This window comes from Lepeophtheirus salmonis, chromosome 7 (assembly GCF_016086655.4).
Source record: "Lepeophtheirus salmonis chromosome 7, UVic_Lsal_1.4, whole genome shotgun sequence".
Classification (NCBI taxonomy): domain Eukaryota; kingdom Metazoa; phylum Arthropoda; class Copepoda; order Siphonostomatoida; family Caligidae; genus Lepeophtheirus; species Lepeophtheirus salmonis.
Window position 1 is genome coordinate 16,823,135 of NC_052137.2, and position 13,032 is coordinate 16,836,166.

Consider the following 13,032-nt stretch of genomic DNA (forward strand, 5'->3'; position numbering starts at 1 on the left):
TAAACATACAAGAAAAAATTAACTATATTTGGGAAAAAATATATCAAATATTTTGCTCCCTTAGATCATTTCTAGTAAAAAGTAAGAATTCTACAGTTTGGGGGGCGCTCTAGCCCTTCCAGCCCACCTCCAAATCTTGAAATATATTTAGTGGTATGTGACCACATAATATATTTCAAGATTTACAGAAGTCAGGCAATGAGTGATTTTTTCTCATGAGAATGTGTTACAATTATTTATGTTCATAAAATATACAGAACACAAATTTATATTTTGAAAAAACCTTTTTTGTTGTTATTACTTTCAAATCTCGATGTATAAATTATATTACAATTTGTGTATATGAATATACATATGTATGTATATATATCTATATGAAAAACTATCTGAGAAAAGGTGGAAGAAGAGAGATTAATGAAGATGAATCAAAATAAATAATAAGAAAATGAGTTTGTACATATGTTCAAAACTCATATAATAATGTAATATTCTTTTCAATATTCTGAAATGATTGAGAGAGGTTCGTTTGAAGGGAAAGGAAAAGGGTTAGCTACAAAATTCTACCAACATAAATTTCTCAGGAATTTTAAGTTGGAAAAACATTGCACAGTTATTTAGAGACTAAATAGCTAATGCCTACATACCACATTTGCACATGTTTTTCCATTCGTCGCTGAACATGGAGACTCACCATTTTCGATCGTACTTTTTGATACGCTGTAAACTGGGCAAAATAGTGTCTGAGATCCACACCGACCTCAGTATCGTTTACCCTTATGCCTGCCTTAGTCGTGCAACCATCTTTCGGTTGGCTGGTGAGATCCGGGATGGTACTTTTAAGCTCGAGATATGTGTCTCATCAGGACGTTCCCCGGAGGCAAGGACAGCAAACAACATCGCCCAAGTCAAAGAATTGTTAAAGGGCAAACCCCAATTGAGTGTTCGAGAGGTCTTAACGGAGCTTTCCCTACCACCCACTGCGGTTTTTAAAATTCTTACTGATGATCTCCGCTTCAATAAAAATTCCTCAGCGTGTGGTTAACCCATGCTCTCTCTGACCCCAGCCCAGATGAGCGAGTGAAGAGCAGTAGGGCCCTGATTAAGCTCTTCCAGGACCACGGGAATCAGTTTTTGGATTCGCAAAATCTCTGTGAAAAAAAAATCAAATATTATATTTTTTGGAAAAAAGTTCAAATATTAAAATTTCTGGAAAAAAGTACAAAAATTCCTAGCTATTAGTAAAAAATTATATTTTCTTAAAAAAAATATCAAAAAAACAAAGCTATACAGAAAAAATTATGTTTTTGAAAAAAGTTTCAAATATTAAATTTTTTGGAAAGAAATTTGAAAAATACTTAGTTATAAAAAAAAAATTTACTTTTTGAATTGTTTTTCATAATTTCAGTGCCGTTTAGAAAAAATTGATGAATTAATTTTTTTGCATATTTGGGAAAGGGGGGCTATAGCCCCTCCACCCTACCCCATGTGGACGCCCTTGGTTGCAACTGAAGGAATGTGCACTTTATAGTGTTCACAGAATACTATTGCAATATAATTATTAGGAAATTATTTCATTAAGTGTCAATCGAAATAGGTTGTAAAGATACACTGTTAACATGTTTAAATATCAAAGTGTCTATATTTAGATCAATTTATATATTTTTTTTATTAAAATAGTCAAAAATTAAACCATTAATATACAGGTGTGTGCGTCTAAAACTGAACACTCCTTTTAATTTTATGGCTTGAGGGCTTGAAGAGGGGTTCTCTTGTAGACCTTAAGCTCTTTCTTAACTAGCCGGTCCATGGTCCTTCTGCTGACGTTGAACTCCCTGGAGAGGCCGCTGACGGTGACCTTGCCTCTCTTGTCCTCGAAAGACTTTTCCACGGCAGAAACCATTTCGTCCGACCTTCGAGGCCTTGACTTAGATCTTGTGGTCGCCTCAGGAGTCCCTTTTGCTACCACGCTATAAACGGTGGTGCGGCTGTAGTTCAGAACCTTGGCAATTTCAGTGGGAGTTTTTCTCCACGCGAAAAGTTCCAAAATTGCGACTCGACGTCGTTCCATATTATCGGCTGTTGTTTCACTGTTGCTATTTAGATTTTGCTGGAGTTTTATTTATAACTAGTCAAGACCCTTGTCTCGAATTATAAACCGGTTTCAACTCTATAAAATCACAAACATCTGCATGGTGTAAAATTTAAAGGATTGTTCAGTTTTAGACGTGCACACCTATATATATATAAATAATAAAATATTCAAATATTGCATTATTCAGATCCCAATTACTGTAAATGCCTCATTTTAAATTATTCATCTCAGTTTGTGGTTGTAACTTGTACAATTTGCTTATACAAGTTGCAACTTTCAAAGGGTAAAATGAAAGATTAAGAATTTATCTACATTAAGTATAAATGATGTCAAATGGATATCTCCCATTTAAGTAATGAAAATCTTGCATTTCTATGGGGATCCCCAAAATACTCCTAGACTTCCGTATACACCTCTTGCAAGTTTTTTTCGCACGGTAAATCGGTATTTTGCAACATACATACATATACTTTTTTAAATTACTTGGAATTATTATCAAATTAGGGGTGTGGCTGTCTTAAGATTATTTCCATTATATTATGTAAATTTGATTTGCACAAATAAACATTTTTCACTTTAAAATGGAGGCTGTTTTTTTCTTCTCTCCAATACAGCCTTGTGAGTGTGTATAAAAGTATACATACCTAGAGTTTTAAAACATAACATATTGATAGAGTAATCAATAATAGAATATCTGTATTGCATTATAAAAATGAATTATAAATAAATTAGTACTGAGAAATGTTTTCAGTAAGTGTACATTAAAATCTGTTTCAAGATACGCTTTTACATGGATAAATATCATACTGTCTTTATTTGAATCAATAAATATATTAATTTACTAGAAATTGTACATGGCATTGGCCCGAACTATTAGTTGTCGACGAACAGACAGACCTTGCTTTATGTAATATAACTCCCCAACAAATCTTCAGTATCACTTTCTGTTTTTCATGGACGCACTCCCTCGTAGTTTCTCAATCCTTAGTCAGGGGCATCCGCAGGATTACATTTTTTGAATAATTTAAAAAATACATATATTATAACTCAATACTATAATGTTGACTCATACTTAATCCGTGCAACTCCGTCTAACCAATTAAAGGAACACTAAAAAATAAATAAATATAACTCTAATCCTTATATAGCAAAGACGTACGTAAGAATTACTCTAATGTCGATCTTCAATTGTAGTGCTGAGTTCAACAAGGACAAAGATTAATAGGTACTCAACATTGTTACTTGCTCTCTTTCATGAGCATACGCACTAATGATTACTTTTTACTTAAATGTTCTTTCTTTAAGAGTTAAATAATTAAATTAACAGTTTTGTGATATAAAACACTAAAAAATAAGTTTGCGCGTCTTTAGGTCATATTTTTGTACAACTCTAAGTATTGTATTTAAATAAAAAGGTAAGTTCACAACACCTAAAAAACAAAACTACAGGCAAGCTAGAAAATACAGTCGATTTTCATTACAATAAATATAATCCTTATTCTTTTCTTTTTTTTAAATATGACTAGATTGTTTTGTTATTTCTCAGATCAAGTATTTGCCAAGTCCTAAGATTCATACATGGATGCAAATAATTTTTTTTTTATTAATATAGATGTACAAGGAACAACAAATTCAACTTTATTTTTCTACTAGACGTGGTATATTTTTTAATTCTGTTTGCGGCATATGATTAATGCAACCGCCATCTTTGTTTGTTGTTCGACAAACTTTTTTCTAAAACGTGTTCTTGAGCCTCTTAACGACGACATCATGAGCCCGAAGTGCGACATCATTTTGCTTCATTTGGAAGGGAAGAGCTGTATTACCTCAATGTGTCCAAGTCATCGGTCCATTATACGATCAAGTAATACAAAGAGATCAGTAGGATCGATGACAGGCCAAGGAGTGGTCTCTCGAGATCTATGAGGGCACCCAGGTTGCTCGAGACAAGAACGTCGAAGATCTATCCAAAAAGAAGCGCACCATGAGAAAGATGACTCATGAGGCTGGTGTGTCTTAAGAAACCATGTGTTGGGCGGTAAGGGAGGACCAGGGATAAGGCCGTATCACCTACAAGAGAGGCAGCTTTTCAGCGAAGGTGCTTGTGAAACTCCTCAATTGTTTTACATATCAACATCAACGACCGGATGATAGGCTGGAGGATCGAAGACATTTCTCTGAACAAGTACAACATTTTCAGGCACAAAAGCTGGCCTTGGCGAGGGTCTGAGAGGGTGTCATCTCCTGCAAGATGAAGACACCATTGATCTTCATTCCCGAGAGTGTGAAGTTCAATCTACGTATATATCTGGACATATTACAGCCTCAAGTACTTTCTTGGTCTCCAGGAACAGCCCTGGGAAGGGTATTTCTGCTTCTAGCAGGACGAAGCACCTTCGCATACTGTAAAGGCTGTGCAAGAGAGGTGGCAAATTACTTTCGAGTACTTTTTGAGTAAGAACATGTGGCCCCTTCTTTTCCAGATCTCAGCGTTATGAACTTCTCAATATAGTCCATTCTGGAGAGGGAGGTTAGTGTGGCTTCCTTGCGTAGCGTTGAAGACTTGAAGGCCCCTATACTGAATAATAGGGACAACTTGTGAAGGAGACCATCTATACACCGTGTAAAGCTGTTCCGACGCGTTTGCAAGCTGTTGTTGCCACAAATGGTTTGCATGTGGAATGAACTGGGACTCATTTCGACGGAAATTTCATGCAATGCTGTAAAAAGATGTTTCCAGAAATAAATATTTATGCACTTTTTTGGTTGTTGAAGTTGTCCCAAGACTTATGCGTCACCCTATATAAGAGTAGGCCAAATAAATAAATAAAAAATGTAATTGAGTTATACATTCACATATGTATATCCCAACATTCATATTGTATGTTAATTCATGAAGAAAAACTACTTTATTTATTTAAAATTATGACACAACTCCTATGTTTAATAAATGTTTATGTCACATTATAATATCATTTCGCAATAAGGGTTTCGTGGTAATGAAGGAAAAACTTTATGATATATTATGTATGATCTTATTATAACCCATTATAAGAAATAGGTTAATTAATTTACCACTGAGTGTCAGTAGTAATTTGTTAGTCTCAATGCAACATTTATTTATTAATTTCTGTTTATCTGTTATTTACTTAACTATTATATATAAATAAGAAAAGTATAAATGATCTACAATTCAAAATTATTCCTTCCAGGAAAAGGAGAATATCTCTTAAAGTATAAAATCTAAAGATTACATTTGAATTAGAAATGTTTTTGTGATCCTTGATATTGCTCAAATTTTTTTAATCATTTCCATTCATTTGTACATTTTTATTTTATTTTGAAATTAGGTGGTTAAAAATTAACATCTTGGCAGTATGGTAACGGTACTGATTTATAAGAATACATTTTTGTCATTGGAAATATCTTACTGGTTACTGAAAAGTTTAGAAACAGTTTCAAAGATATTTTATTTTATAAGGCAAGAACGTAGAATAAAATTTAAAAAAAAATGTGAAAGCGTTGCTAAATATAACAATGGCGTAGGAGGAGTTTATCTCTTGGATGCAATGCCAGCTTTTATGGTGGTATAATTCGATAATAGAAAGTGTGTTGGTTTGTATTGAATGGATGTAATTGCTCTGTAGTGAGTCTGCCGATCAGGCATATCGACTGATGAAGGCTACTAGTAATTATATCTGCCTTGTTAATAATTTATCTTTCATATTGACCAGGTCTTCCTCTATATTTGAGATGAGCAGCTCGCAAATGCTTGAGAGGCAACAATGACCTTCTCCCCAATATTTATAATAGCCTTCATTAAGCCTATGCAAAGGTTCAATGTGTAAATGAACGGCGAAATTTGAATGTTCCAGAGGGAATGTTGTGCAATATTCACATATAATTATGATAAATTTTAGAAATTATATTTGTAATTATAATATTTTTTCCTGAAACTTTGTTCATCTAAGTAAAAAATGCACCTCTTTGAATTTGTTAATATAATGTTTCAAAATTTATTTCAATAGTTATCTAACAAGTATGTCTTCAAATCATATATGTTTTATAACACCTTAATGCTACTGATACTAGCGATAGGTTAATTAATTAACCGGCTGCTGTTAGAATTCTAGAGATCTTTTGATATTTGTAATAAAAATAATTATCTTCTTTGAGTCATAAATAGATTAAATATATACCCAGATTTTGTCTAACTGTCCAAATAATTATCGCCTGTAATAAGTTAAAGTGTGAATAACGAGAAATGAATGTATAAATGGAATGGAAATAGTGATGTTGTTTTTGTAGGTAAAGGTCCAGTTCTGTTCATTTATGATCAATTTTTAATCAATTAAAATAGTTTGCGTAACTTTTTGATTGGTATAATTGGTCAAGTAAAAATTCATTTGATGCGTTCTAAATATTATCTTCCCATTTCTTCGAAACTAACTTCAAATTAATTCTGTAGAAATATTTTGTACAAATTATAACTTATAGGTGTGAGCATATTGTACAATAAGGCGGTTTGTTGTTCAACTTTTGTTCGAATTTCGATTATGGTAAGGGCAGAAAAGTTGGAATATGGTATGAAAATTAGATATAAAAAAATTAAATTATTCTAAGTGGCCAATTCTAAGGAATTTTATCTTTTGTTATTCTCTATTTTTCTCTGTAAGGTAGCTTTAGGTATTCTATTTTAGGTTCCCAGGTATTGTATTTCAACTCTCCAGATGCTCTCTTAGTCCTGAAGTAGCTTAGTTCTTTCAAAATGCTTAACGAAGTCTTCCTGACATATTCTATAACTTTAAGAAGACCTAGAGAAGCAATCGTTAAACAGTTCCGTCGTCCACCATAAACATTATTTGTTGATGATATGTTTACCGTGACACATTATATCGGTCAAATGTCCATAACAACTTGTACACATAATCTAGGATACATTTTTATAATTTTCATGTGGAACTAGACCAGAGTGGTATCTTGCTTCTAAATTAGGATTGGTACAACTCTAGAAGGAAAAAATTACTTATTTGAATATATTTTTTAGCAAGAAAATGAATTGATTATGTTTGTTCCATACATCAGCAATCAATGTATACATAATAAAGTATAACGCATTTGCTTTAATGCTTAGTTTTACTCTCTATTCATGAATAAATTTGTCGATTAGTGCACATAATGAATAAGAAGGAACGTATTACATTCGAAATTTAGCTGTTATGTATAAATAACAGCTGTAGTAAAAATAAGAACAAAGAGAAAATTCGTCCCATTTTACAGTTTTCATCGAAGAAGGTGGAAATGCAAGCTAGGTGGCTGAAATTGTAAATAGTGTTGATACTATTCCAGCCAATCACGCAGTATTTTGATTTTGTTGATTCCCTTTCAGTAATTTTCTGCGTAAAGATGCACCACGCTTTGGAAGGCCAATTGTCGAAATTATGGATACAATAATGGAAGTTGTAAAGTTCGAACCTCATGACGTAAGCACTGTTTTGATTGCCAAGAAGATAAACATTTATAGAAAACTAAATAATAATGAAAAAAATCCATTCCTTTACACTGCATCAATTATATAGATTTGAAAACATATTAGGAGTTTTCTCTCAAGATCCCAGAGTTTCTGGGGACTTCTTGAATTTTTTACACTTTCGAAAAATTACACAGAAACCCCAGATTTGATTATTTTATAACACAAGTTTCATTTAATTTTATATAGTTTTCAAAGTTCTGTATTTGGAATATAATATGTAATATTGAAGCGGTATGATTCAGATTACTTTTTTTTTTTTTTTTTTGGTAAACAGAGATACATGGATTCTAGTGATGTGTGAGATGAGTTTTATACCGTGGGTCGGTTTGTGTATGTTACAATTTTACAACCAAATGTTGGCTTCTTTATCAATTACTATTTAATTATTTTTTTAGAGGGTCGGATTGGTTACGGGAAAAAAGCAGGGCCTGTGGTATCTAAAAAAAAATCCCCAAACCATTATTGATACTAAAGAACTTGAGATTTGATAATATATAGGTAGGAACAGGGCTGTGTCGATCCGTTTTTAGGACCGCAGTATAGTTCAATTTCTTAAGAAGCAAATACAGGTGAACAAGAAATTACTTTTTTGATTTTGGATGGGAATTTACGTGGATTTAAGGCCATCTATGTCAATAAAGAATGTAAAATCGATCCCTCGTGACGTCATTGATATGGACCTTTGATATAAAAATAATAATAAATTATATAACTAACTGAAAATATAATACGTTTATTTTATATTGTATGATAATGAAAAAATGTATATATCTTGCAAGATATGTGCAATGTTCTCATATATCTTATTTGCATTAATAAATCATGTATATTCTTATAAAAATTGCAAAGACCGGTACTAAGACTGGACTGAATAAATAAGGACCGATACAACACTAGTTAGTACTAGGGGGGAGTGTTAATTCATTAAAATGACAAAATTGACGAGAATTACAAGTATTTTCTTATTACTTTGAAAATAGATTTAAAAAATCAGCAATTATGAAATGATTTTTTTTCCGGAGTGCATAAAAAATCATTTTGCATCCGAAAAGTTGGTCTAAAATTGAATTTGATTTTAACATCTCCAAACCTCTAGTAGTACAACAAGAGTATGTGAATGGAAAACATATTATGACTACAACCATTTTAAAATGAATTATTTCTACTTAAATTAAACAAAGAAATACTTAAATTGCACTGGTTGAATATTTAGTAACAGGATCCAGATCTATCACTGGAAATTGTCTTTGAGAACTATGTATACACGTATTCTTGAAATTGTGATTGTACCATTCCATTCGGATCCACTTCAGTAATGTCATATTTTGTTGTTGTCTTTACAGTTAACTCTCCATTAGCGAACTGGAATATTATACAGCCCAATATTTATAAAAATCTTTCTTATTTTTTAATCTACTTTTTACTTTAGAGAATGTTCCTATAACATCAAATCAGGTTATATGCAGTTCTTTATTTATCTTGAAAATGGCTCATATAGGATTTATTTGTATAATTAACCTTTTTTGGTCTAGGTTTAGTGAATTTAATTAACCGTTTTGCGTAGAAGTTGATTCCATATTTTTCTTTAAAATTTGATTGATTTTTCTCTTTTTCAATACGAGGACTACGTCATAGCTACAAGTAGTAGCTAATAGTAGCTAAAAGATTATAATATTGTAGCTGTTATGTTATGCAATACACACAATCTCATTAAAAACTTATGCTTACTAATTTAATTCTCAGAATTAGCATAAATTAAGTAATATTTTATATAAAATTCAATTGTTTCTCATGTAAATATAGGTATATGTTACAATTCAGTCCTAAGAAGGGAACAAGACACCTACCTCCGTCATTTTGCGAGACCTGAGCGATCCCCCCCCCTTTTACTCCCCGAACCCTTTACCCCCATTAGTTTTATAATTATATTTTGAGAAGTACAGCTAGCTAACGATAGAGGGCCAAAGTCATAAATGAATGTTGTGCTTTTTAGGAGCTGTGGTTGGGCAATGATACTTTTGAGTTTGAATGGAAAAGTAAATACAAATTAGGAAACACAAATATAGTCAATAAATGTTTTCATGTAAATGCCAGATCGTTCGACTCTGGATCTGAGAGACCACCTTCATTAGAGAGGCTCAGACTAAATACAATATAAACAGACTTGAGGTTTTAAAATCTATTTCTATTAAGGTCTGTTCAAAGATAAGTAGTATACGTTTACACTTAATTAAGTCATCAACGGCTGAAGTTTAGAGGACAATAAAAATCTTCACTGCTTCTTTACCACTTATTTATAAATAATGAGATAATGTGTGAGTGTTAACTAAATCTTTGGGTAACTTTCAAGATAGCCAACCCTTTTGTCTGTTACAATTGCCTCCACAGAGACGAGCTTTTCCATGCTCAAATAGATTAAAAACAACTTTAACCCAGATTTTTTTTTTCTTTTTTTGTGCCTTTAAAATAATTTCATATTGTAAAGATTGTTTCTTAGCATGAGTTCGATTGGAGTCTTTTCAGATCCCAGATGAAATAATAATAAAGTTTAAAAAAACTGTATTGACTAGTGACGATATCAAGGGAAGTCCGATGGATCACTAATACCTACGTAAATAATAAAATAAATAATTACAAATACATGGTTGTTATAAGAATATTAAAAGTTTGGTTATACGGTTGCAATTTATTTTAATGGAGGGTTTATATTCAAAGGATAAGATTGCACGGCGAGTGAAAACCTTTGTTGGAAAATAATGAGGTAGTTGTCTAGAGAGCAAGAACCCCAGAACCACAAATAGTGTTGAAGACTGCAGTTCAGTTATTAAAGATTATAAAGTTCGGTGCTTAATGAAAAGATTAACGAGATTATTTATTTTTGCGAAAGAACAGATGTTTAACTCAATTCAGTCAAATTGTATCAACTCACTCCATACTCAAATTGTATATCATGGTCACACAGTAAAATAATTTAGGAAAATCCTTATAGATTGAAGGAAGCAAGAGTTGATGTTATTATAAATACCAAATATATTTATTGCTTGCATGTTTATTAAGGTAAATACTTATAGAGTTATATCGGTCCTTATTTAGTCCGGTCCAGTTCAGGCATGTGCATTAGTCCTAAAAAAACTTAAAAAGTTCGGTCCTCGATGACATTACTCAAGTATATTTTTTCTCTTTTTAAATCAGGACTTGTCTTACTACTGGACCGGACCGACACAACACTACATATATATTTGCACAATGTAAATACATATTAATAATCTGTAGGATCAAGGCCAAATATGAAAACCTTCAAATTCAATCCTAAATCCCGCATGTTTCTTTTAACCCCCACACATGCATTGACTAATTTCATACATAAATTACATAATAATATTTTTCTACAAATGATAAATATTTTACTTATTTCAGATCAAAAGTGGATACTGCCGCTGTAAGGAAGGGTTCGTATCATGGAAATGGCAATGTTACTCATCCGGAAAATCCCTGGGACAACCCTGCCGGATTAGTTCCCAATGTAACGGACACAAATATCTTATTTGCGATCCTCTAACAAAGACTTGTGCCTGTGAGATTATCAAACTTCGAAGTGGATCCATTTGGATCAGAAGAAAGGACTGCAATCCCCCACATATTACCAAAAGAAACATGTATCACAACATCAGCTCAAACCTAACTACGGATGGTGGCACAGAGGACACTTCATTCACTAGCTCCGGACTAAGTGATTATCAAATGAATACAATGCTGTATATTGGACTCTCCTTATCTGTTGTGATTCTTCTCGGACTTTTAAGCCTCGCCTATCGTAAAATGATACAAGATAAGAAACAGAGTCAGGCCGCTATTAAGGGCCTCCTCGAACTCATCTCTGAAAATCAAAGTTTAAATAGTTTTTGTAGTACGATATCAGATGATGAAGTTGTTATTGTGCGCTCTGACGGGCAGAACTCCAGTATTGGTGGCGGTGTTGGCAGAGGGGGATGTATGGGGAGTCATCCTTACTCCATTTCAGATAAACTTCATTTGTCACCCTTAGCAGGAGGGGATCAATACCCTCAATTTCCTTCTCCACATTTATCAACACCCATTTTACCTCCAATTAGAAGGCCCTCTGGCCCACCCTCTATAGCCTCATTCCCTCCTCCGAGTTTTTAATTTGAAGGAGGAAGTCAAAGATAGCGATAATGCAATATAAATTATAAACCATAATTCAGTAGCGGTGCCCGTTAATTTTGCCTCAGGACATAAGCCTTAAACCATTTCAACTTAGGACATTTTTCCTTACAGCCATTTTGTTTCAAATGGCTATTTCACCTTAAAATATAAATAAATGAAGTCCATACGTTGTTATTGTTTATTTTTGGCTGAAATTGATGTTCATTTACAATATTTTTTATTAAAAAATGCATTAAATTTTTGTTTTCTGTTGGAAAAATCTATTGAATCCGTGTACTTTTCTAGTACAAATTATCCATCATGTCTAACGATAATATCTAAGAGAGAAGTGATTAGCAATTCTTCTATTCGAATGATTGCCGTGTATATTGATTTTTGTTTTTCGTATTATACTAATTTTATTACCTATTTTGTCTCTGGTTCGATTTTATTACATAGTATGGTTTTGTTGGTGTATTATGCATTGAAATTTTGGGTAATGATTTCATCATTTTTCCAACAGAAAACCAAAACTTAATGCATTTTATATTAATAAACATTACATATTTTATTTAAAAAATTCCAAGGGAACATCAATTTAAAGCAAAAATAACAAAATCGACGTATAAATCCATTTATTTATATATTAAGGCAAATTTTCTTGAGGGTAAAATGATGTTAAGGGAAAATATCCTGAAACAAAATAATTTAAGGGCAAAATTACTTAGCGCCCTCAATAGCATAACCAACCCTATCTCTTTCCCTCTCTTTAAATATATATTTATTAATTATGTGATATGATGTATTTTTAACAAAAAAAAATATTTTTAAATTATTTTGAATTGAGCTTATTTCATTAGTGTTAATCTTTTTATTTCCGAAGAAAATTTTATTTATTTATTTCATTGTCCTGACTTAATTTTGTTCTTTTTTAGACCCATGGATCAACCTACCGTCATCCAAACATTTACTACATACGAATAATTGTCATTCAATAAAACCAAAAACTATTTTAATTGAATAAATAGTCATATGAATCTTGATTTTGTGTTTTTTTCTCATTGTCCGTCGCTTACTTTCCAAACAAATTGTAATGCAAGTACTTACTTGGTGTGATAAACCACCCCATCATTAAAATGGACGCGGAATATTGGCAAAAAAATGTCTAATCTTTAGTTAGCTTTGAACATCGAAGTAACTAATAATTAGGTATTATTTTTTTGTAAGAGCACTAGAAGAAGGC

At 32.2% G+C, this 13,032-nt stretch overlaps 1 protein-coding gene across 2 annotated transcripts in view; it reads left to right on the forward strand.

The window, feature by feature from the left end:
• LOC121121729 (uncharacterized) overlaps positions 1–12,832 on the forward strand; it is a 79,766-nt gene extending 66,934 nt beyond the window's left edge. For both annotated transcript variants that reach the window (XM_071889925.1, XM_040716700.2), the window contains exon 3: positions 11,043–12,832. In XM_071889925.1, coding sequence (XP_071746026.1) covers positions 11,043–11,789 — 747 coding nt within the window. In that variant the 3' untranslated portion in view covers positions 11,790–12,832. The remainder of the gene's footprint in view (positions 1–11,042) is intronic.
• Positions 12,833–13,032: the final 200 nt, after the last annotated feature.